The 25,360-nt window shown below is 36.9% G+C and overlaps 1 protein-coding gene across 1 annotated transcript in view; it reads left to right on the top strand.

Annotated features, from left to right (window-relative positions):
- LOC124794617 (2-amino-3-ketobutyrate coenzyme A ligase, mitochondrial) overlaps positions 1 to 23,825 on the top strand; it is a 54,764-nt gene extending 30,939 nt beyond the window's left edge. Inside the window, exons 5-8 of the mRNA XM_047258108.1 lie at positions 4,444 to 4,627; positions 11,073 to 11,265; positions 17,451 to 17,628; positions 23,588 to 23,825. Of these exons, the coding sequence (XP_047114064.1) occupies positions 4,444 to 4,627; positions 11,073 to 11,265; positions 17,451 to 17,628; positions 23,588 to 23,745 (713 nt within the window). The 3' untranslated portion in view covers positions 23,746 to 23,825. The remainder of the gene's footprint in view (positions 1 to 4,443; positions 4,628 to 11,072; positions 11,266 to 17,450; positions 17,629 to 23,587) is intronic.
- The last annotated feature ends 1,535 nt before the right edge of the window (positions 23,826 to 25,360 follow it).

Genomic DNA, 25,360 nt, shown 5'->3' on the forward strand with positions numbered 1-25,360 from the left:
ATTGGCAACTTGCTTTAAATGTTCAGAAATGTAAAACTGTGCACTTCACAAAATGAAAAAAATGTAGTATCTTATGACTATAATACCAATGAGTGACTGTTGGAATTGGCCAACTCATACAAATACCTGGGTGTAACACCTTGGAGGGGTGTGAAATGGAATGATCACGTAGGTTCAGTCATGGCTAAAGGAGGGTATAGACTTCAGTTTATTGGTAGAATATTTGGGAAGTGCAATCAGCGTACAAAGGAGATTGCTTAGAACAAGATGTTGGCCTGGTCGATAAGTAGCCAGGCACGGGGCCTGTTTCAGCATAGTCTTCAATTTCTAGAAAGCCACATCGCATGACGCGGACCAGTGAAAAGGCACATTTTTATGTGACGGCTGAGCCACTGAAGCAGCAGACAGTTAAAACTTGTGATAGTATGCTATTTTCCCCAAGAAGGCCTGCAGTTCCTTAACAGATGTAGGGCAAGGAAGGGCATTGATCGCAGTGACAATTTGCTGAAGCAGACGAATACCATCCCAAGAGAGTTGAAACCCCAAGTATGTGATAGATGCCTGAAAAAATTTTGATTTATGAAGATTACACTTAAGACCGGCAGCCTGGAAGACATGAAAAAGTGTGCGGAGATTTTGAAGATGTTCGTTTGTGATGGAGCCAGTGACAACAATGTCGTCCTGGTAATTTATACACCCAGAGACAGTGAGCAATAATTGTTCCAAGAATCACTGAAAGAGAGCAGGGGCGCTGGCAGCCCCGAATGGCAATCGCTGGTATTGATAGAGGCCGAAAGGCGTGTTAAGGACCAGAAACTGCCGGGAAGCAGCATCGAGAGGAAGTTGATGATAAGCTTCTGGCAGGTCAAGTTTAGAAAAATACTGGCCTCCAGCAAGTTTAGTGAACAGTTCTTCAGGTCGAAGCATAGGGTAAGTGTCAATAAGGCATTGAGCATTTACAGTGGCTTTGAAATCGCCACAGAGACAAATATCACCATTTGGCTTAGCAACAACAATGACAGGAGAGGACCACTCACTGTAAGTGACAGGAAGCAAGACCCCTGAAGCAGTGAGACGATCCAGCTCCCGTTTGACCTGATCACGAAGGGCCACAGGAATGGGCCGAGCCCAAAAAAACTTAGGCTGAGCAGTGGGTTTGAGCATGATATGAGCTTCAAAGTCGTTTGCACGGTCTAACCCAGGAGAAAAAAGGGATGAAAATGTCATCAACAAGGAATCCAATTGAACATAAGGAATAGCATCAGAGACGATATTGACAGAGTCATCTATGGAGAACCCAAAAACGTGAAAGGCATTGAAACCAAAAAGATTCTCTGTGTTACTATGGTCGACCACAAATATGGAAACAGTGAGAATGACAGATTTGTAAGATACCTCAGCATCAAATTGTCCCAAGAGAGAAATCTTCTGTTTATTGTAAGTCCATTATTGCCTAGTGACAGGTGACAGGATTGGAGAACCCAACTGAAGATACGTCTGAGAATTGATGATAGTGGCAGCAGAACCAGTATCCACCTGCTTGAAAACATCTCAACCAAGTATTTGGACAGTGAGGAATAACTTCCCTGAAAGGGAAGAAGTACAGTTGACAGACAACACAGAATCAGAATCAGCGTCATGTTCATGAACGTCATGTATGCGGTCAGGTTTGCAAACGGATGACACATGACCTTTTTTTTTTGCATTTGTGACACACGGCCCAACATTGTGGACAATCTTCTCATGAATGTTTTGTAAAACACTGCGGACATGAAGGAAGCTGCCAAGGGTTTTGCTGCAGTTTCTTAGAGGTTTGTTTGCAGTTAGGCCTAGGCTGTGCTTGGGAACATACTGCGGCTACGTCGGCTGGCGGGGACACACCACACGCTTTGTCAACATCGCACAGAGGTTGTATTTCCCCAATGTCACCCCATGCCTCTATTTGTGCTCCAGCAGCATGAGAAATTTTGAAAGATCAAGCGATGGATACGACTTCATCTAGAGTCAGATTTGCCAACTGAAGGGCACGTTGTATAACTTATTTGTCGGGCGCCGATCGGATAATAGCATCCTGTACCATGGAATCGGCATAGGATTCTTTGTGAACTTCAGTAACAAATTGACACTTTCTACTGAGGCTGTGAAGTTCAGCAGCCCAAGCGTGATAAGACTGATTCAGTTGTTTTTGGCAACGATAAAAGGCAACACGAGAGGCTACCACATGCGTTTGCTTTTGAAAATAGAAGGACAGACGTGAGCACATTTCAGCAAAGGACAAAGATGCAGGATCTTTCAAAGGAACCAATTGTGACAACAACCAATACATTTGAGGTGAAATCCAAGAAAGGAACAGAGACTTACATGATTGTTCGTTCGTGACATGAAATGCCATGAAGTGCTGTTGAAGACGTTTTTCGTAATCGGACCAGTCTTCCGCTGTCTCGTCGTAAGGAGGAATAGTAGGTAGGGACAACGACGAGAGATGCCCCGCATTTGATGCCACAACGAAATCATGAATCGCATTTGTGAGAAGCATTTGCTGTTCTATGAGACCTTGCAATAGTTGCTCTAAAGTAGCCATGGAAACACGTGGGTCAACAATGGAAAAGAAAAATCCAATCCTCGTCATCAATTGTTATAACTTCAAGTTGAACAAATATATTTCAAGGAAGACACAATACATGAAAGTCACAGATCAAGAAAACAGAGTAAGATGTGTGAACACTATAACAGTCAAATCATAACTGAGTCCAAGTCTAGCGGCCACTGGCTATTTTTTACACATCAATAATGCCTTGCTGAGCCCACTCTTCATTTCGTCCTTGGGAATGTCAACCGGATCTCTACATGACACAATACCTTTGCTAAAGTTCAGGGTGTTATGGAGCTTCATTTCTATGGCATATTCCCCAAGGCACTTAGCTTTCTGGAAGTCAGTAACTAATTGGGTACTAGCAGTTTCAACCAGCAGTGCCATTATGCAATTAGTTGACTGATTTCAGTGTACCTGGGATGCCCTCTAAACCTTTTTGAATGTAAAAAATTGAAACCTTGTTATAGCTGCCCTCTTTTTGCTTCACAGTCAAAAACACCTTCTGACTGGCAGCATGCAATCCATTACTATTCAATGACAAATTCTGTGTAACCCCTGAATCCAGAGGACTGGCTACACAAGCCCTCATATTTGATTTGGTGTTAGTACCTACCAGTGGCCCACCCTTTCTGATGGAAGGAGAAGGAGATTATTTTGAAGGCTCCATTTTGGTCCCACAAGCAGCTGGGGTAAATAAAAAGTCCACTTAGACAGAGCCCTGCATACCTAGGTAAGCCTTACACAGCTGAGGTGCAGCAGGATCCCAAGAGACTGCCTGCTAATGACTGTTCCCCCTCAAGAGTCAAGAATCTTATCAACATAAAGCACATCTTGAAATTGAGGGTTTTGTTTATAGAGATTTTTAACATCCTTGGTATGTTAACACAAGAACAATGTCATCTGAGTATTAATGCATAACTATATGCATTGATGCTTTTCATACAGAGCCAGAATGTGGTAGAAACATTTTACAATATAATTTATATAAATAGTATTTTAGCAACTGTAAATTGTTGCAGCTATTATTTGAGAGTGGCATAATACCCAAAAATTATAATTGTATGCAATTAAATTTAATAATAAACTAAGCAGAATGCATTATCGTTTCAAAAAAGTGATTCTTTCTTTGCATATGTTCTAATAGAGAGAATGTTGCTGAAAAAGCAATGTCTAATAATAATTTTAAAAAAACAGTTGAAAAAAATCAGAAGTTTGTGAAGAGAAACCTTTGTGGCAGTATGGCATTCCACATTGAAGTGTCTTGATGTGGTTGACACTAATACTTTTCTAAGCCTTTATAATGCATGAAATTTCGATGATGAAATTGAGATGACAAATGCTTATGGCACAAGTCCAGGAAGTCGCAGCCTATCTTGTCTCAGAACCTTTGAAGTCTCTGATGGAGTCACTGCACTCGACTCAGAACCAGACCCATTATACACCATATTCATTCTTGGCACCACATTTTACAGCACTATTTGGTATGAATCTTATTTCATGAGTTACAGCTGCTCATGGTGACAAATTTATTTAATCTTATTGTATTAATTCATATTTTTTCCTCTCGTACTCTTGCACAATACTGTAAGACATGCCAATAATATAGGAAACAATGATAGTATTACCAACAGCAGGCACTGTGGAAATATGGAACAATCTGAAGTTGTTATAGCATGAATAAAGTAAGTCAATCATGAAGGAATTTAGGAGTACCTAATGAACATTGTTATTTATGTGCTACTGTTAAATTAAAATGGTTTTAGGAAAGGTTAATAGGAATAAACTAACAGCTTTAAATTGGTAAATATCACAAATACTTCTTGCAGTCTCAAAGTATTTTTTTATGCCAGATTTGGAAGAAAATCTGAAGAAAGTCAGTGATGCTAGACTGAAAGTGATTGCCACTGATGGTGTATTTTCAATGGATGGCAATGTTGCTCCTTTGCCAGATATATGCAAACTGGCACAAAAGTATGGGGCTCTCACATTTGTGGATGAGTGTCATGCAACAGGATTTTTTGGGAAAACAGGAAGGTATAGTGTAATATATTTACTACATTTTAAACTGTACTGTCTTGTATTAACATTAATGGTAATTATCTTTTTGTCTACTTCTAAAAATGCAAAGCTTCAATAGAAAAGCTTTTTGATCATAGTATCATTTTGTTGTTTCCACTTTAGCTTATTTTCCATGTGAACAATGACAACTTTTATACACTGGATTTCTCTTAGTGTGTGACTATTAATGTCTACTTATGGTTCGTGAAGATCCTTGATATTTTTTAGGATTCCATAATATGTATTAAATGGTTTGTCATTGGATTGGTTATAGTCCTGTTCCATTAACATTTTGGTTTAGTTAACTGAGTTGGGCCCTGTTTAATACACTAGTGTTAATACCTAGCATTGAAGATGGTTCAGCGAACACTCTGCCGGACACTTAATTGTATACTACAGGGTAATCATTTATCAAGATCATGAATAATAACACTTCAAATAACAAGTTGTAAGTTTTGTTTTTCTGGTGTAGTCTATTAATATGCTCCTGTGCATTCTATAAGGAAAAAAGATGAGATTAACACCCTCATTTAAAAAAGTGTGATGTTATTCTAACACAAACCACTTAAAAAATACTGGGTTCACATAAGTAACCATTCCAGTCTTATTTTAAATTATGTCGCAGTTGGTAGCATATTTGTTAGGAAAAAGAATTAAGTGATTGCAAGAAGTGAAGGAGTTGTTCTTCATCATGAATTCAGAACAGAAAGCTATCATCAATAAATATGTACCACACCAGAGGTCCTAGTTTCAGGCTGTTGAGGAACATCTCTTCCATTTGACCCATGGAAAGGATGACACAGACATAACTAAACTTGTTTGTTCATAGGTTTGGCCCTCTAAAGTGAAGCAGTTATGGGAAGAATGAAGTTGACTAGTGTGACAATTATAATTTTTTTGGGAGACTTTCAATTGGGCTTTGGGAAAGGTTTATACTTTTTGATGTCCATGCTGGAAGCATTTGGGATTTTACTTCTCTCAAGTAAGTTCTGGTCAGGTATTTTTTTTTCCCTTCTAATTCTAAAGATATCCACAAACCAGATCGAAGTGAATTTTTTGCTTGGATCCCTTGGAATTTGAGAAATGTTTGCCTAGTGTTCAAATGAAGGTTCTAGTTTTTGTTATAATGCTATTTAACAAATTACAGACAGATATAAATGAAGAAACTGAGAATTTTTAGAGTTCCAAGGGAAAAGTAAAAGAAATATTATCACACACTTCTTTTGTAAGTGATCACACTGTCTAGATCCAAGAATTGCAGTTTACTATTAGCTGTGTAATAGGTAACAATGTCAACTGTAAGCTGGTCTTTATTTTCATAACATGTAGGAAACTGGTGTTATGAGTTTAGTCACATAAACATTAAGCAAGCAGTAGTTGCTGTTACCTAGTGTAGCTGAGTAAGTACTAACTTCTTTCCCTGTTAGTTTTACTCTGTTCTATGAAGCCTGGGTAAGCACAAAGTGTATAAAACGGATTGGTGATGATTAATTGTTAATATAGTATTTATCTGCAATATTTGTTTCTTCTAACAGTCAATCTGTTCCTGGCCTCTTTCCTCTTCATGAAGGATCTCCTTCATAAATAAAAGGATGAAAGATCCACTTCTGAAAAGATCTAATAGTCAGTCCATTCCTGGCCTCTTACCTCTTTGTGAAGGATCTTCTTCAAGTTGGGTTATACAAAACACAAATAAATAAATGAAAGGACAAAAGGTCCACTTCTGAAAAGACCTACAGAAGCAGTTGGAGTACCACAAGCAGCAACATTCAGCTGATGTGTAAACTCATTTATAAGCAACCTTCTTCCTTCATTGATGAGTCTCTCATGACTGTTCTTATGGAATGATATGGTTGATTAAATCTGTTTGTTTCTGCCTAAGAATTAGTGATACAGCAGAAGTGTCTTGCAGGACTATAACTCGCAGTTGTGGTTACAAGAATTTTGTGCAAGTGGAAGTTATGAGTGTGAAAACATAAGACAGAGGTAAACAGAAGTGATTTTTAGGAGTCTCTAAAATAGTGGGTAATATTTTAGTTTGTAAACACCATGATGATGGCAAGGTGAGTCTTGAATATGTAAAGTTACTGACCTTGTTATACTGTGCTGTTCTTCAGTAATGCTGAAATTTTGAAGTCTCATTATCTGAAACTGGTTGGAGTTGTAACTCAATAGTTTAACAATGGACATGCCACTTGTGATTTAAAATTGAGATTATTTCACATTTATTAGTGCAAACATCCATAATGATAATGGTCAGCTTCTTCTATCAACTATTTTTATAGTTCAAATGAACCAAGTTATCAACTACACTGGATGAACTCTAAACAGTGGTAGATTCATTAGTACACATTCCTACAGTGAAGTCATCGCTCTTGTCTCTACAAATGATAGATTTTCACAAAATGCCATCTGAAAGAAAACTGAGTCATAAGCAGCTCTCAGAGTGAGCCACTGGAGCTTTACTGACACATTAACACATAGAAGTTATATGGACATTTATAGCTGGACTATTGAAATAAGTTCTGAGAACATTTACCTTTACTGATTGTAACATAAAGGTCTCCACATATTAGTGATCTTGAGATTAAAATGTTTATTAACGAGTGCAAACCATCAATTTTTACACTGAGACACTAACATAAAGATTGCTAATAGTGGACTCTGACACAGAGGTTTTAGGAGGATTATTGTTAGGTGCAGACTGCCAGACTTATTACTCAGTTGTTGTACTTACAGACAAGTGCATCAAATTTAGTGAAATCTGTAAAAACATAGTTCTATAAAAGGAATAATGTCAAAATTAGTGGCAATGACATTACAGAAAACAAAGTAATAATTTCTTTTATCCATGTGATAGATAAGTGGACAATTAACATAGTGATTATACAATTTTATTCATACCTTGTGCAGTACTGCAGGGATTTATTGAGCTCCATGTAATTTTTCAGGTTTGTAATTCTTTCAATTTGCTTAATTTTTTAAATTAACACATTATTTTCATAACCAAAGGTATTTTATAGTTCAGAAAAATGAGGGAAACAAAATTATAACATCAGTTCTCAGAATTAAACACGCCTAGAGGTCCAATTAACAAAAATATTTTGTGTATGTCAGAAACTTAATTATGAATAACTTTTTAACAAATGAGTTTTCATACAAAGAAGAATGTTTACTGAAAGAGTGAAATCAGGGCTTTCAAATAAGCTATGTCCTTTTGAAAGCAAATAATTATTAGCTCATAATATTTTTCTGAGCACTGATTTCTGAACATGTTAAGTTAAAGATTTCTTTTAAAAGAATATTTTTACTGAAAAACTAATTATACTAGTGGCATTAGCAGAATTCAAAGAAACTCATGAATAATGAACTTTACTGAAATATCAGCTAGACTCTTCTTAGGTCTTCAACCATCAGGTTGGTTAGCCACAGCTCACCATGCTTTTCTGTCTTCTGTGTGCCTCATGTGTGTAGTATAGGTGATGTAGCTGGTATCTCCATGATATCATTGAATTATTTCTCTTTCTTGTGTTCTGCCCTTCAGTAATACTTTTAATGACACCATCATACCTCAGCAGATGGCTGACCCTTGTGTTCCCCCTGTATTGGATGAGCTTCAAGACACATGGGATCTCTTTGTCCACTCTGTGGAGCACCTCTTCATTTGATATCTTGTGTACCCTAGCATTCTGTGTCAGCAGCACATCTTGGAAGCTATTATTCTGAATTTCTCTGCTTCTCCAAGCATCCATGTTCCACTTTAATGCACCAACACACTCCAAATGAACATCTTTATGATGTTTATCCTGAGATGTTTGTCTATGCAGCTGGACATATAAAGGTTTCTTCTCTTGTTAAAAGCAGATATTTCCTGGTGGATTTGGCTAATAATATCCTTCTTCAACCATCCATCTGACATATATTGTCCAGTCACATTAATGTGACTAACTGTCCAAAGCCTGATTAACCATCTTTGGCAGCATGAGGCATGCTGCAAGAGAGTCAGTAAGGTTCTGGAAGGTATTGACAGGAATGTGGAGTGCCATGAAAAGTTGTATTACATTTCTCAGATGAGCATCCATGGTGAGAACAGCCTGATTGAAGAGTTCTCACACATTCTTGTTTGGATCTAAATCTGGGGAGTATGGTGGCTAGGGGAGTACAGTAACCTCCTAGTACTCTTCAAACCATGCACATACACTGCAGGCTGTGTGATGTATTACACTGCCCTGCTGGTAGTTGCAAGTGTGCCAAGGAGAAAAAACTGCATGGAGGGGTGGAAATGGTCCCCAAGATAGATGTATTGATCCACTGTGCTTTCCAGAATGATGAGATCACCCATCAATCTCATGAAAGCAAATTTCCAGACAATAAAACTCCTTCCTCTGTGTCATTAAAGCCAACACCCATGCGTCCAGTGGAGCATAACGTGCTTCATCGGAAAAGGCCGCCTGTCGCCACTCTTTGAATATCTGGTTACAATATGCAAATTTCAGCCTTCATCCCCAATGAACAGTAGCCACTAAAGGGGCATAAACCAGGCATATGCTGTGAAGGGCCACATGTAGCAATGCTCACTGAATGGTCATTGAGGAGACACTGTTGGTAGCTGCTTGGTTCATCTAGGCAGTCAGTTGCTCAGCAGTTGCACATCTATTTGCCCATGCACATCCCTGCAGCCATAGTTCATCCTTGTCATCTATGGCCCATGGTGCACCACAGTTGCCTCAGTTTTTGTTTACTACACACTAAGATTTTTGTTATAGATTTATTGATTTTCTTGTTATAGGAAGATCTGAAGGTCGTTGGCCACCATCTCTTCTAATTCTTCTGTATCTTCACTTAACACTGTGATATCATCACCAAATCTCAGCAAGTCTATTTTCTTACCATGGATTTTAGTTCCTCCCATGTCTCCTAGCTCTCTCTGATTTCATCTATTGCCCTCTGAATGTATTTACTGAACAAGACAGGAGAGAGTGTGAAGCTCTGTCTTACAACCTGCTCAATAGTAGCTTCTTCTTTATGTTCTCCACATCTTACTAGAGATACCTCTTCTCTAAACAGTCTCTTCATTAGTCGTGTGTCTTTATACTTTATGCCACTGTCTTTCAGCATATCAGAAAGCTGTCACCAGTCTACCCTTTCAAATGCTTTTCTAAATCAACTAAGCTAATGTGTATGTCCTGGGCCTTCTTTCGTCTTTTCTCAAGTATCAGTCATAAACTGAGTACTGGCTCTCATGTGCCAACACATTGCTTAGATCCAAATTCATTGCCCATGATTATCACTTCCATCCCACCTTCAGTCCTCTTTAGAATGGTAAAGGCCAAGATCTTGGAGGCATGTGTTACCAAACTGAGAGTCCTATATCATTCACATCTGTTGGCAGATGCTTTCTCTGATATTGGTACTGTTACAAATCTGTTACAAGTCTGTAGGGAGCTCCTCATTTTCATATATAACCTATATTAGAGGGAAGAGTTCTTCCTGTAGCTGTTCAAGAATAATACCAGTATAGAATAGAAAAGAAAAAAATAGTTATCCAAGGAGTAGAATTACAACAAATGGTTTTATTACACACTGCTGTGTTTCAAGTCTCAGCGTGAATGTGGAGCTCAGGTTTGGTAGAATTAAAATTTGAGAAGTTGTTGGAGAGAGTATTTCATATGTGTGTGACTAATTCTCTATGGATATACCAAATTGCTGGTTTGTTTTAGAGGGAAGTGAGTGAAAGTATTCTTATAAAACGAATTTAGTGTTCATTTCTGACTTTTCAAAGTGAAAAAAGGCACTCAAATGTTTTCACACTAATTACATCCTAAATTTTGCAATTGTCAGTTGGGACAATAGTCTGAACTGGCATATTTTAGTGTAGTATTTTTCTCATAATTTTTTGCAACTGTAGGCCTTTTTGAGCTTTTATTGGGGCTGCAAAATAGTGTAGTATTGAAGACCTTAGTTTGATCTGCTGGTTGATCTAAATGTCTGATAAAATGTAGATACCTGGAAAATTTCCCTCAAATCAGAGAAGTCACATTGGCTGAAAAGTTGCAGAAAGAGGGAATGTGAGTGCATAACAATTATTTTATTTTAACTTTATCTGTAGTGTTCTTTTTGTTTCAATATTGGTTACTGGGTGGCTTGCCTCATTATTGTTGCCTGTTTAAAATTTTTTGGCCTTTCATTTTTTAATATGCTTATTTAACAGAGAGAAAGGAAATAAAGAAGCAAACACCTTGTATTTGCAAAAATGTATGGTTAGTATGGTTTATTTTACAACAGCAAATCTGAAACACTATTTAACTTGAACAGTAAAAACTATTCTTCAAGTAACATTACATTAACCCTCATATAATGTCATAATTATCAATCATATTTTCAATTTTATCTGAAATTAAATAAAAAGTCTTCCTTTCAGGGGAACTGAGGAATTCTACGGCATGATGGGAGCAATAGACATTATCACATCTACACTGGGAAAGGCAGTCGGTGGAGCTGCAGGAGGATACACAACAGGTCCTAAGGAGTTGATTGATATCCTAAGACAGCGTAGCCGGCCGTACCTTTTTTCCAACTCAATGCCACCAGCTGTTGTTGGTGCTGCAGTTAAGGTAATTAATTTTTCTGTATATACATTAGATGACTACAGGACTGATTCTTGTTAATGTGATAGACATACCAGGTAATAACATACATGACTATGACAATATCAAATAGGTGGGGGAGGGGGAGGTCATTATGGGTTGCACACAACTGTATCATTCAATAAGCTATGTGTGTCTCCAAATCTTTGCTACATTGTGAGCTTCTCAGGAAACTTATCCCACTTAAGTCGGGTAAGGGATTAGTGAACCTGGGGCTCTTAAGCTGAGTTCTTTGTGATTGTCAGCTCTGTGCATAATTCATTGACCACAGTCAGGCATTGTGTTGGAACAACAGAAAATAGAAGCCCTCAATCTCAAAGTATCCTATGAGCCTATGGAGTGGATCGTAATATGCTGGGGTAATGTGTGAGTCACCATCTGTCCTTCCATTGTACAAGGTGGTGCACAAAAAGCCAGCCCTGAGTACTGCACTGCTCATTGTCACCTGCCAATTGTCACCTGCCAATTGTCATCTATTGTTTAGAAACTGTTGCTTGCATTAACTTACTAGTTATTTTTTTATCTGTTTGCTGTCATATCTGCTTTTGGTGGGCAACAATTTATGTGTAGTTGGTGAGCAGTTTCTACTGAGGAAGGGTTATTCAGTTCTGTAGGATTTTATCTAAGTCAACTTTTCATTCCATAGTTGCTTGTAGGAATGCAATATTTTCCAATACAGCAAATAAAAACACTCCTAACATCATTGCTATTCTGTATGAGAGAAACACCATTCTCTCAACAAGCTCATGGAGAGCATCTGTCCAAAGGTGTATTAATAACAGTAACAGAAAACCAAGAGTTCGAGTCTCGGTCGGGCACACAGTTTTAATCTGCCAGGAAGTTTCATATCAGCGCACACTCCGCTGCAGAGCGAAAATCTCATTCCAGTAGAGGACTCATTTGAAAAAGTGTTTTTAGTCCATATGCAAAAAGATATCCAATTTACATAATGTATCTTGCTATTGGCAAAGCATTTCAGAAATGTGATACTGTTATTAGAGAGAGCTATTTCCCATCAGGCTACACAAATCCTAAATGGAAAAGCTCTGACCAAGAAATATAACTTCATCAGACTCTCAAGTTCAGTAAGTATATTGCCTTGTGCAGAGACTTAGTGCCCATCGGCATTTAAGAAGTAAAAGGATAATAACAAAGTGGTAGAATGTTGTAAAGGAAATGAAAGGGTAACTGGTGAACTTAAGAAAAAAACTTTTACATGGATACTTAATTCATCAAATTTGTTTGAATACATAACTGATTTCATTTGCCTCAAGGCGACTGTGCCAATATAATGCTTTTAGAGGATTTGCTAAGATACTTGTAAATCAGAAAATGGTTTATGAAATGTACTGTGTTTCATGTTCCTATTCTACCATCATTCTGCAAATATAAATAAAGGCTGGAGTACTTCTGCTTATAACTGAAACATTTGTAATAACAACAAATATTGAAATTCTGTGGGTAGTAATTTGTTACTGAGTATTTTCTAATCTTGCCTCAATCAATCCTCCTCAATTTTCCTGGAGACATGTGAGTCTCAACTTTATGGTGGTGGTATGTAGTGGTTAGCACATCTACCTAATAAGCAAGAGGCCCAGGCTGAAGTCCCAGCCACGGCACAAATTTTAATTCATTGCTTCAGCTTCTATCCTTATTGAAGATGAAGTTGATGAGACTCATATGTCTCCAGGAAAATGTAATTCTATCAGATCAATAGATCATCTATGCTGAAGAGCTGAAGAAACTCGTACACCTGTCTAATATCGTGTAGGGTCCCCGTGAGCATGCAGAAGTGTTGCAATATGACATGGCATGGACTCAATTAATGTCTGAAGTAGTATTGGAGGGAATTGACATCATGAATCCTGCAGGGCTGTCCATAAATCCGTAAGAGTATGAGGAGGTGAAGATTTATTCTGACCAGTGCATTGCATGGCTTCCCTAATATGCTCAATATTGTTCACGTCTGCGGAGTTTGGTGGCCAGAAGAAGTGTTTAAATTCAGAAGAGTGCTTGTGGAGCCACTCTGTAGCAATTCTGATATGTGAGATGTCGCATTGTCCTTTTGTAATTGCCCAAGTCCATCAGAATGCACAATGGACATGAAAGGATGCAGGTGATCAGACAGGATGTTTATGTACATGTCACCTATCAGTCATATCTAGACATATCAGGGGTCCCATATCACTCCAACTGCATAAGCTCCACACCATTACAGAGCCTCCATAAGCTTTAACATTCCCCTGCTGGCATGCAGGTTCTATGGATTCATGGGTTTGCTCCATACCCATACACGTCCATCCGCTTGATACAATTTGAAACGAGACTCATCTGACCAGGCAATATGTTTCCAGTCATCAACAGTCCAATGTCAGTGTTGACGGGCCCAGGCAAGGCATAAAGCTATAACACCACGTTAAAACTCACTTAAATCTTGATAACCTGCCATTGTAGCTGCAGTAACTGATCTAACGGCTGCACCAGCACCTGTTGTCTTATATAGCCGCCACTGACCACAGCACCATATTCTGCCTGTTTACATATCTCTGTATTTGAATACGCAAGCCTGTACCAGTTTCTTTGGTGTTTCAGTGTTTGCCTGATGTAGAGGCAATATTTCACCATTACATACAAAGCTGGGGTGCTATTCCAGTGTCAGAGAGTCTCAGAAATACTAGTGATTTAAAGAAGAGGAAAATGGGCTCAAGGTGTGAATTGGAGTTTGTGTTTGGGAGGGCATTGAGCTAGGGTAGTCTGTACAGGTGTGGTAGCCACAGTGCTACAGTGGTGCAGTTGTCAGCATATCTACCTAGTAAGCAAGAGATCTGGGTCAAGTCCCAGCTGCTGCACAAATTTTAATTCACTGCTTCAGCTTTCACCCAATTCTTCTTTGTAACATATCTATTGTCAGTTTTGATTTCCTTCTTTCGTTCCTGCTTTTAGCTGCTGCTTTCATATATTCCATAAATTTCAGATTATGAAGAAGAAAACATTATGTAGAACACTCATAAGGAATGAATAATACATTCATAATTTGAGAGCAATTTAGTGAAAAAGTACTTTTTGTATGATCTGATTCAATGTTCTCAATGAGCTTTTGTAACAAAGGCCAACGAAAAATTTTTTTTTAAAAACTTTTTTTCTTTGATAGCTGATCTTTATAGATATTTATAAGCTGAATCCAAATCTAACCTCAGTTTTTTTGTATCACCCATAGTTTTGAAGCAATATGCTTTTTATTATATAGTATAAAAATCCTACACTATACGGTAAATGAGGAAATTAATGAAACGCTTTGTTACAACAGAAGCATAGTTTATATTTACAGTAAGCTACTTAAAACAACGATATGTGTTAATAGAGGTTTCACTTGTCAGCTGGAATTGGTTTGTATTTTCTTTCTGTTTTTTCCTTTGAAGCTTCTTTTTCTTTGATGAGTCACTTGCTGAACTTCTCGGTGAAGTGACCAACAGTAGTCTCCCATCGTGTTGGTATTCCAGCGGCCTTGGTAGCATTTTTCCATCACTTTCATGTCCTGGTGAAAATGCTCTCCTTGCTCCTGACTAACATCTCCCATATTGTCTGGGAAGTAATCAAGGTGGCTGTTTAAAAAGTGAACTTTCAGGCTCATTAAACAACCTAAAGTTTTAAACTTCTTTAACATTGTAGCTATAATAGAAACGTATTCTGGGTCTTTTTCATGTCCTAAGAACTTTGTTATGACTTGCTTGAATGACACCCATGCTTCTTTCTCACTTAAGGTCATTGTGAAGTCAGAGTTTATATCAATTTTCTAATGTTAGGTCTGACAAAGATGACTTCTTTTAGTTTATTTTCTGAAAGGTGTGGAAACTTGTGGCAGAGATACTTAAAACATGGTCCATCTTTAGGCAGAGCCTTTACAAACTGTTTCATTAGGTCTAACTTTATATGTAGAGGTGGTAGGAGTACGTTTTAGGATCTACAAGGTTTTTGTGTAGGATGTTCTTCTCACCAGGTTTTAAAGACTACCTCACAGGCCAGTTCTTTCTGCACGATCCCTAGCTCTACTGTCCCATTCACACAAGAAACATGGAAATTTCCTGAAGCCACCTTGCTGGCCAAGGAGCATGCACGTTACTTTTGGATCACCACATATCATCCAACTATGAGCAGAATAGCCTATTTTATTTAGCACTATTTATAGGTTTTCATAGCTTTCTTTCATATGTACAGAATGTCCAACAGGTATAGAGTCATACATGTTACCATTGTGTAATAAAATAGCCTTTAAACTATCCAGTCTTCCTTTTTGTATTCAATACCAAACTCATTCATCAGACCGGGAATGTCTGAGCAGTACACTAAATCACCTTCTTGTTGAAAAAAGTTTGAAAATTGCTGCTCTCTCTTTCTACACATGTATATGCTGCTTCCAACTGCCAATAAGTTCTTTTCTTTTAATCTAGAGTCAAGCAATTCAGCTTTTTCTATCGTTAAGCCCAGATCCCTAACCAAATCATTAAGCTCGGTCTGAGTAAGCAATTTGGGCTCTAGACTTTCTGTATTACAATGGAATGCATCATCATCTGGTTCATCTAAATCACATTGTACATCAGAAAATACTTCTGTTGGAATAGAATTTAAATCATCTGGTGGTTCAGGAACTGGAAAATCTACATCATGCTCTACTGGTCGGATGGCGGATGAAAGGTTAGGATAGCTTATTACCTTTTTGTTTTTCAAATTATGACCAGTAACATCAACACCACAAAAGTAGCAATCATCAGAATGATTTCTTGGCTCCCTCCATATCTTAGGAAAAGCAAATTTAAAGGCTTTTTTCTCCTTTTTGGACCATTTCCTCAGATCATACACATAACATACCTTATGCGGTGCCCAAGATTTTTCTTGATCACCAAGTTTAGATCTAAAGTTTGACACATAAACCTTTTTCACAAAGTCTTTGATGTTTCTTTGGTGTTTTTTTAATCACAAATTCACCACAAATATAACAAAAACTGTCAGCAGAGTTTTTACAACCACAATTAGACATTGTGCTGAGCATATGTACAGGAAATGGGAAAGTGAGGTTAGGGTAACAGTAAACAAAACACTCTCTGTTAACAAAAAAATAGAATCAACCTGTTTTTGCCAGCAAATATTTTTCAGCAGTGCTACCAACGTCATCTACATTCATTACACCTCATTTTTAAATTATTTTAACTATATAAAAGCTCTTAAATTCTTTAAAAATCGCTTAATTTAATAAATTTAACTGTAAAATGTGAAGAAATGGTGGGTAATACAGTTTATTAAGTATCATATTTGGATATCCCACCCTAAAAAACATAAGAATAAGGTATTTTCAGCAAAAAAGGTTTTCCATCATTGGCCTGTGTAATCCACGGATCTCCACAAAGTACTGCATGATTGTGTGTTTCCTGCTTGTGGATGCATGTATTTTCTTAAGAGCTAAAAACAAATAAACCATTTCAACAACACTTTGTTACTGAAAAAAACACAAATCATCAGAAGGCTCTTATGTAATACAAGTTGAGCAGTTTTTTCTGGCTACACAAAAGTAACTACACAGTTAAATTATTTCAGATTTCAGTTCAGAAAATAAAGGAATGGCAACCACTCACCTAGAGCAGATTGATGCATGGAACATAGAAACGCATAACAGAAAACAGTGTTCACACTAGCTTTCAAGAACTAGCTTTTTTTCTAGGAAAAGTGTACCTTTGCATACACAGCTATACAGACACCAAAATGCATACTTCTATTTCCACAAGTGAGTGGTTACCTTTTTCTTATTTTACATACTGCTCCACCTAGGAATTTCCATTATTATTATTTCAGCTTCTTTTCTTCCTAAATTTTCTATTGTGTTTGTATTAATTTCCTTCTGACAACAATTAATAGCAATATTCTTATAATTTATTGTGTGCTGAATTATCTCACAGCTCATAGAACACTATAATGTAGCTAAAAATTAAATTCATTAGTTATCAATAATAATTGTAACACAGCAAACCATCACTACGTTACTCAAATGTCAAGGAGTCTGTGGCAATTTGTTATATAAGAAACTGAGCAAAACCTTTATTTCATAATGATATTAAGCTTTGAATGACAGCAGAAATAATCAAGGGCTTTTTATGTTTCAGGCACTGGATTTGCTTATCAATGACAGCTCATTCACTGAACGTATTCAGAAGAATACAGAGAGATTCCGTTCTGCAATGACTAAAGCAGGATTCACAATTGCTGGGGAGAATCATCCTATCTGCCCTGTCATGTTAGGTGATGCTAAACTTGCAACTATATTTGCAGAACAAATGTTGTGTACGTATTTTTATTATTAATAACAGAATATATGCATTTTTCCACAAATTCACATTGGAAGCAAAACATTTTTGAAATAAGCAGTACATCTAAAAGTGGAGCATATATAAATTGTATTTTCACCTGTTCAATTTGACTATCTGAGGACTTGAGAATAATCATCTTTCAAATCTATCTCCAATTTTATTGCTGAAAGATTTGATTTCCTTTATGCTTGAGAGCTTAAAGGTAGAAGGTAAAGTCATAAGCAAGACAGAGATTTCCTGAAAAACATTGTGCAATAGCTAACAAGTGTGGAAAGCTAAGTGCATTATAGGTAGTATAAATGGGTGAAGGGGAAAATAGACATGTTAGAAGATAAAAGTTATAGAAAACTAAAAGGGAATGAAAAAAGAAATAGTTACTGAGAATAAATGCTGGGACCAAAGAATTTAAAGAACATAATTAATGTGTATTAAGGCCAGGGGGTAGTGAGAAACAAGGACATGTTGAAACACCTGTTCCCACTTGTGGAGTTCTGAGAAACTGGCATCTGGGGGAAGAATACAGATGGCACATGTGGTGAGGCAAGCACTGAGGTCATCACTGTTGTGTTGTAGACCATGCTCAAAACAGGATGTTTGTTAGCAGCATATACCCTCTGCCTATGTCTGTTCATCCTAGTCATTCCTTAATCTTTACTCCCCCCCCCCACACACACACACACTGACCCTTCCTCTCTCTCTCTCTCTCTATTTTTCTATTTTAAGGAAATCTCTATCTCTATCTCTCTCTCTCTCTCTCTCTCTCTCTCTCTCTCTCTCCCTCTCTCTCTCTCTCTCCCTATACAGAGAGAGAGATAGAAAGAGATTTCCTTAACATAAGCCAGGAAAGTGTGTTTTAAGTGGAAGGCTTTGTATATTATAATAAAGGGCATTTTTTTATATGATGAGTGTATGCAAAAAGGAAAATGCACAAAGTAATAAAGCAGTGAAACTGCAGTCAGTTCTGTACTTTCACATGTTGCATAGCACTTAGTTAACTGGCAATTGCTAAATGTGTGGGATAACAGGTGATAAAGTATCTTTGCTAAATCGCCAAAGTTTAAACGTGACCATAAGACCGTGACATAAATACTCACAGTGCTCTAGTCATTAAAATTTACAAGAATGGCAAATTTTGATGTTTATTTTTCATCAAATACACATAAAACTAATACTATAAAATGGAATAAAATGTTAACTATTTATGTCGTCCATTCATCTAGATTCTTTCAGTTGTGTATGATAAATAGCTTTTGCCAAATGGCACTTCAAAGTATCAGTTTCTTATTTTTTTGTGTATGGGTTTTGTCCACTATTTCTTCTAAGAAGCAATAGAGAGGAAGAAGACGTAGAAGATGACTGGAAATTAACCTTCATTTGCCTTCTGTATAGAAATGGAAATACTACAGAGGTGAATAATCATTGTGGTATCTCTTTATTCTCAGCAACATACATAATTCTGTAACTGTTCACTTAAAAATGACTATGAAAAGAAGACAGACATAAACAGGGAAAAATTAAAGAAAAATTTTGAGCAGGTCGATCAACAATGAACACATACTGCATGAGGAAACAACATTATTTACACTGAGGGAAGACAATATGTGTTTATATTGATTTTTAATTCTGCAGTGGATTGTACACTGATTTGAAATTTACTGGCAGATTTAAAGTGTGTTCTGGACATAGACTGGAACCTGAGACCTCTGCCTTTCACAAAAAAGTGCTCTTCTGACTGAGCTATCCAAGTACAACTGACAATCATCCATCAAAGCCCTACTTCCACCAGTACCTGATTTCCCACCTCCAGAACTTCATAGAAGACCTCCTCCAAACTTTTTTCGAAAGTAGGAGATGCATATTGAAGGAATTAGGACTGTGAGAGTGGCTTGTGAGCTATGCTTGGATAGCTCAGACAGTAGAACACTTGGCAGCAATAGGCAAAGGTCCCAGATTCGAGTACCAGTCTGGCACACAGTTTTAATCTGCCAGCAAGTTTCAGTATGTATCTGTATTTGAAAATTTTAAAAGGGCATATGACTCCATTGGATATGATTTACTACATTCAACATAATGGAAGAAAATGGGAGACAAGTAACTATGACAATATATAAGGGTAATCTTGACTAACATCAAGTCCAAGATTAAAGCTTTTTCTAATCCTTTTGAAATTAAAAGATGAGTTTGTCACAGATACAGAATCTTGGCACTTTTGCTCAGCATGTACTGGAAAAAATAAGACATGAGTAGCAAAAGGAACAAGATTACAGAGGATGGTGTGGAAATAGATTGCTTACTTTTGCAGATGACATAGCCATAATGACGGCAGCTTTAAATACTAATAAAATGGTTTATAGCAAATGGGCTAGATGATGAAGCATTGAAAATAAGAGTCATAACACTGGAGGTAGTTTTGCAAACTACACAAAACATTTACAGTTAAAAGTTCGTTTCCTTGTGAACTATAATTTATTATTACAATTCTGTCACAAAAACCATCTTGTCTATTTGTAGTTGTGTCTCTTAGCCTCTTGATACATGATTATTAGAGAAATTTCAATGAAAAGAAATGAAAGATCTTGTACAATAGACTAGACCAAAATAATAAAAATGGTACCTACAAAAAAATATCAAAAATAAACATATTAAAAAATAATAAATTATGAACACTATGTGTTAATGCAGACTTTGATTTTACACCCACGTACAAAGAATGGATGACCAGAAATGTCTGGAATACTTCTTCAATATCTTTGACTCACAACTGAAAACAAGAATTGGTGATTTCCCTAACTTAAAAAATCCACACACAGAGGAATTGTACATACAGCCAAAAGACATCAAAACTAAAACATATTCAGAACAGCTATATAGTTTTTCTGCACCACCTAGACCAGTAATACCCACATGATCATCTTCAATCTGAATTAAACTTTCCACAAATATTCCTTTTGATGAATTAAAACTAATTTGTGCACAATTTGAGCTCAAGATACGAAAAAATTCAAGGTTTTAGGATGATTCCAGAATGAAATTTTCACTCTGCAGCAGATACCTGATATGAAACTTCCTGGTAGATTAAAACTGTGTGCCAGACTGAGACTCAAACTCAGGACCTTTGCCTTCCACAGGCAAGTGCTCTACCAACTTGCCCATGAAAGGCAAAGGTCCTGAGTTTGAGTCTCGGTGTGGCACACAATTTTAATCTGGCAGGAAGTTTTAGGATGATTTCAGTTAGGAGCTGCAATAGGTCTTGCAAGTTTTGTGACAGGTTAGAGCAAATTTAAGATGGCTTACAATTGAAACTAGTAGTAACATAATCAAGATATTTCAATAAGAAGCAAAAATTTTAATGCTATTCACACTGTTAAAATTTCAAGGCTGAGTTGTTCACAATTTTGTTACTACATGATGTCAGTGTTGGGAGAAATCAATCATGAGAATTTTTCAATCATTTTTGAACAAGCAAAGAATTCTCAGTGCTCTTAAGCAGTTTTCCAGAAAAGTTAGTTGCTATCACTTCTGTCAAACTGTAGCAGTTGTCTGTCAATATTTGAGAGGTTTTTGCTTCTTTTTTTTTTTTTTTTTTTGTTTTTTTGGTTTTCAATCCAAAGACTGGTTTGATGCACCTCTCCATGTTAGTCCATCCTGTGCAAGCCTCATCTCCGCATAAGTACTACAACGTACATCCATTTCAGCTTGCTTACTTTATTCAAGTCGTGGTCTCTCTCTACAATTTTTACTCCTCACACTTCCTTCCAGTATCAAATTGACGTTTCCTTGATGATGACACAAGATGTGTCCCTTCAACTAATCATGTCAATTAGCCAAACTGTGCCATAAATTTCATTTTTCCTTAATTAGATTCAGTACGTCTGCATTTTTACTCGATTTACCCATCTAATTTTCAGCATTCTTCTGTAAGACCACATTTCAGTAGCTTCTGTTCTCTTCTTGTTGGAAGTGCTTATTGTCCATGTTTCACTTCCATACAAGGCTACACTCCTGACAAATATCTTCAAAAATAACTTCCTAACGACTAAACAGATATTAAATGTTACAGAATTTTCTTTTTCAGAAATGCTTATCTTGCTATTGCCAGTCTGAATTTTATATGCTCTCCACTTTGGCCATTGTCAGCTATTTTGCTACCCAAATAGCACAATTCATCTACTACTTTTAGTGTTTCATTGCCTAATCCAAGTCCCTCAGCACTGCCTGATTGAATTCAACTACATTCCATGATCTTAATATTACTTTTCTTGGTGTCCTGCTATTTTCCGTTCTCTGCTATCTGATTCCAGCCCCCTTCACTTCCTTAACTCTCTCAATAACTTCTTTTATCTCTTCATACATTATTTCAATCTATTCAGTATCTGTGGAGCTTGTCAACATTGGCTTTGTGCATTCACTGTGATAATTCATTCACTATTCTGTTCATAATAACTTAACTGCATTCCTTATGCATTATTAGACCTACTCCTGCATTTCTCATATCTGATTTTATATTTGTAAATCAATGTTCACCTGACCAGAAATCTTGTCCTTCCAGTCAACGTATTTCAGGAATTCTCATTGTATCTAACTTCAGCCATTCCGTTTCCCCTTTATAAATTCTCTAACCTACCTACCCAAATAATGGGCACAATATTCCATGCTCTGACCTGGAGAATGCCAGTTTTGTTTCTCCTGAAGCAGCATCCTCCTGAGTAGTCCATACCCAGAGATCTGGATTGGTACTATTTTATCTGTAGAATATTTTTTCCAAGAGGATGCTCTCATAATTTATCTGTATAGTAGATTTGTTTGGCCTTGGCAACGTTTCCCTTTTGCTTTCATCTGTTCGAAGTACCAGCACAGCAAGGTCATGCTAGCTGATATTACAAGTCCAAATCAGGGAACCATCCAGACTGTTGCCCCTTCAACTACTGAAAAGGCTGGTGTCCCTCTCCAGTACCCATGGATTAGTCTGGCCTTTCCATACAGGTTGCACATGTCATTAAGCTACCTGTATCATTGAGTAATGTGAGTCAATTTGACCTTGGCAAGGTCCATGGTCCATGGTTCATGGGGGAAGAAGTAAAAATGCCATCAAAATTTTTTCATCAAATTTGAGCATAGTTTATGTCCTATTGCTAAACATTATCACCTCCCACTCTCTTTACTTTTACGTCAGTACAAAGAACACCTGTTTTGTACTATATATTTATTTGTTTGTTTGTTTGTTTTGGAGACCCTCTGAGTAAGATTTAAACAGTGCATTTGAAAGGCCTCAAAACCTTCTGGATCAGACAGCTAGGTCTTCAGAGAAATTCCACTAACCACTGTTAAATTACCTTTGACTCTGCACGGCAGCACTGTTACATTAACATTATGAATTTCTGTATCTCTTAATGTAAAGAAACACAATTCATTTTCAGGGATTAATTATTAGCATAAAAGAAAGCTTTCATTTTACTGTTCATAATGAGACTGTAGAGTCCTGGCAGCAGCATATTTTAACAGAGTACATGGAAGTAAACTGTAGATTAGTATGTATGGGGCATGTATTAAGTTTTAGTAGTTGAAAATTGGTCACGTATGCCCTACATCACTAAAAGCAACAAGGCTCATTGATTAATGGTCACGTTAAATTTTTAGGGAAAAAATGTTGATGTTTGATCAAAAAATTTTAAAATTTGATCCAGACTAATATACAAAGATCATTGTGTCTTAAGCTATTGCAGCTTCATCTTATATTAACATCATGCCTGAAAGATCTGGATCACTAGCTACAAATTTAGGACACTGTTTCAGTGTCAGCAAGTGTTCTCAGAGCTAGGTAGCAAGACATGGCTTCAATTATTTCTCCAAGTAGAAATTTGTAGTTATTTTATGTTTGTAAGCTGTAGCTGCATTACTTATCTATAATTTCTAATCACTATGCTTGTTTGCAGGTAGAGGCATTTATGTGATTGGCTTCAGTTATCCTGTGGTGCCAAAAGACAAAGCTAGGATTCGGGTGCAGATATCTGCAGCACATACAAAAGATGAAATTGATAAAGCTGTGAATGCATTTGTTGACATTGGCAAGAAGCTGAATGTGATAAAATAAAATACTTCTCATAACATGATAAATATTAAATATGTATAACAGACTTGCCTCACTTATAAATTTGCAACACTTGTGAACAATCATCTGTTTTCATTTAAAGGACAGCCAATCATTTTACAACATTTACACTCTTAACAAATCTTGCTTGTTCCTGTGAGGTTATGCAGTTTTATAGTGGAATAAACATAATACATACTAGCACACTTTGTTGCAGTTATTGTATTTGACCATTAGTGGAAACTGTGGAAATGATTATAAACACATCTTGGGGATGAAATGAGTTCATAAACATTTTGAAGACTTTATGCATGGCTCAAATGGTAAACACAACTAAAAGAGCACCAATAAGGTAAACATCAGTCTTAAACCACGTACTTGCAGATACAGACAGGGAAAATTGTAATGTATTTATAAAAGGATAGTGAAATGGGAAATGCTTCACAACTGCTGAATATGTATGGGAATTGGATATACGTCCCAATCTCCTTCTGTCCCATCTCTCTGTCCATTTTCTCCTCCCCCTGTCTCCTCTTCCACTCTCTCTCTCTCTGACCTTGAGCCTTGTTTATTGTTATTGCAAACTAAACAATTATTGGGAAATGAAGCCACTTAAAATTTAATGGGAAAGTGGTTGGTCTCATTGGTATACAGAATATAAGAGAGACCGTACGAGCTGCAGTATATGTGTGGATAGCAGCTTCAGTGAAAGTATTTTGCATAGCTTTAATCTGCACATAGGTATGTAATGTTACAAGCAGCTGGTTTGCCTGCCACAAGACGGACTGTATCTGACAGGTTGGCTGTGGGCTGGTGTGAATGTTTGTTGGGGCAGCCAGCTGTCAGATAGGTGTGACAGGTGAGCTGAAGAGAAGGAAGCCATGAGGCTCAGTGGTCATCGGGATTTTTCCAGGCAGGATGAGGATTGTGTACCAGTGACATTGCCGTGGAGCAATCTAATATGGAAGGACCTGCGACTTGAAATGTTTTCACTAATATGATTTTAGTGTAAGTACATTAAAATTCATTATGAGTAGGGTAAAGAAAAACCAATGACAGTGTTGGAACTTTGACAGTGGGATGAGCTCATAGAACAGAAATCTGTGCCTAAAACTTTAATAGTTGAAAAGTTATTGACATTATTACCAACACTGTTATAGTAAATTGTAACAACTGAATCCATCTCAAAAGTCACACTTGTGATATACCAGAGAAAAGAGAATAATGCCTGCAATGTAATGAACACATTGTTTTTCTAATTAAACAACTATAAAAATGTTATAAACAATGTGGATTATTTACATAAATAGTGCCACAACTATGATCTCCTCCACAGAGATACAAATGATCTTGTCAGCATTAGGTTCTTTCCTTAATATTCCCATAACATTCAACATGTATTGACTTGTGCTTGTGATTTATGAAATAGGTCAAGTTCGTGTTTTAACTAGAGTGGTGAATGTGGTGATTTATGTGTTTGTGATTTGTTTAAAATTGTTAAAAAAATGTGTAAATAAGCTTGTTAAAAAATTGTAAAATGACTTCTAAGATTTTTATACATTTTATCATAAGTAATAATATGAAATTGTTCTGAAAATTATGAATGGTGTTTGGGATG

The sequence above is a fragment of the Schistocerca piceifrons genome, chromosome 4 (genome assembly GCF_021461385.2).
Source record: "Schistocerca piceifrons isolate TAMUIC-IGC-003096 chromosome 4, iqSchPice1.1, whole genome shotgun sequence".
Classification (NCBI taxonomy): domain Eukaryota; kingdom Metazoa; phylum Arthropoda; class Insecta; order Orthoptera; family Acrididae; genus Schistocerca; species Schistocerca piceifrons.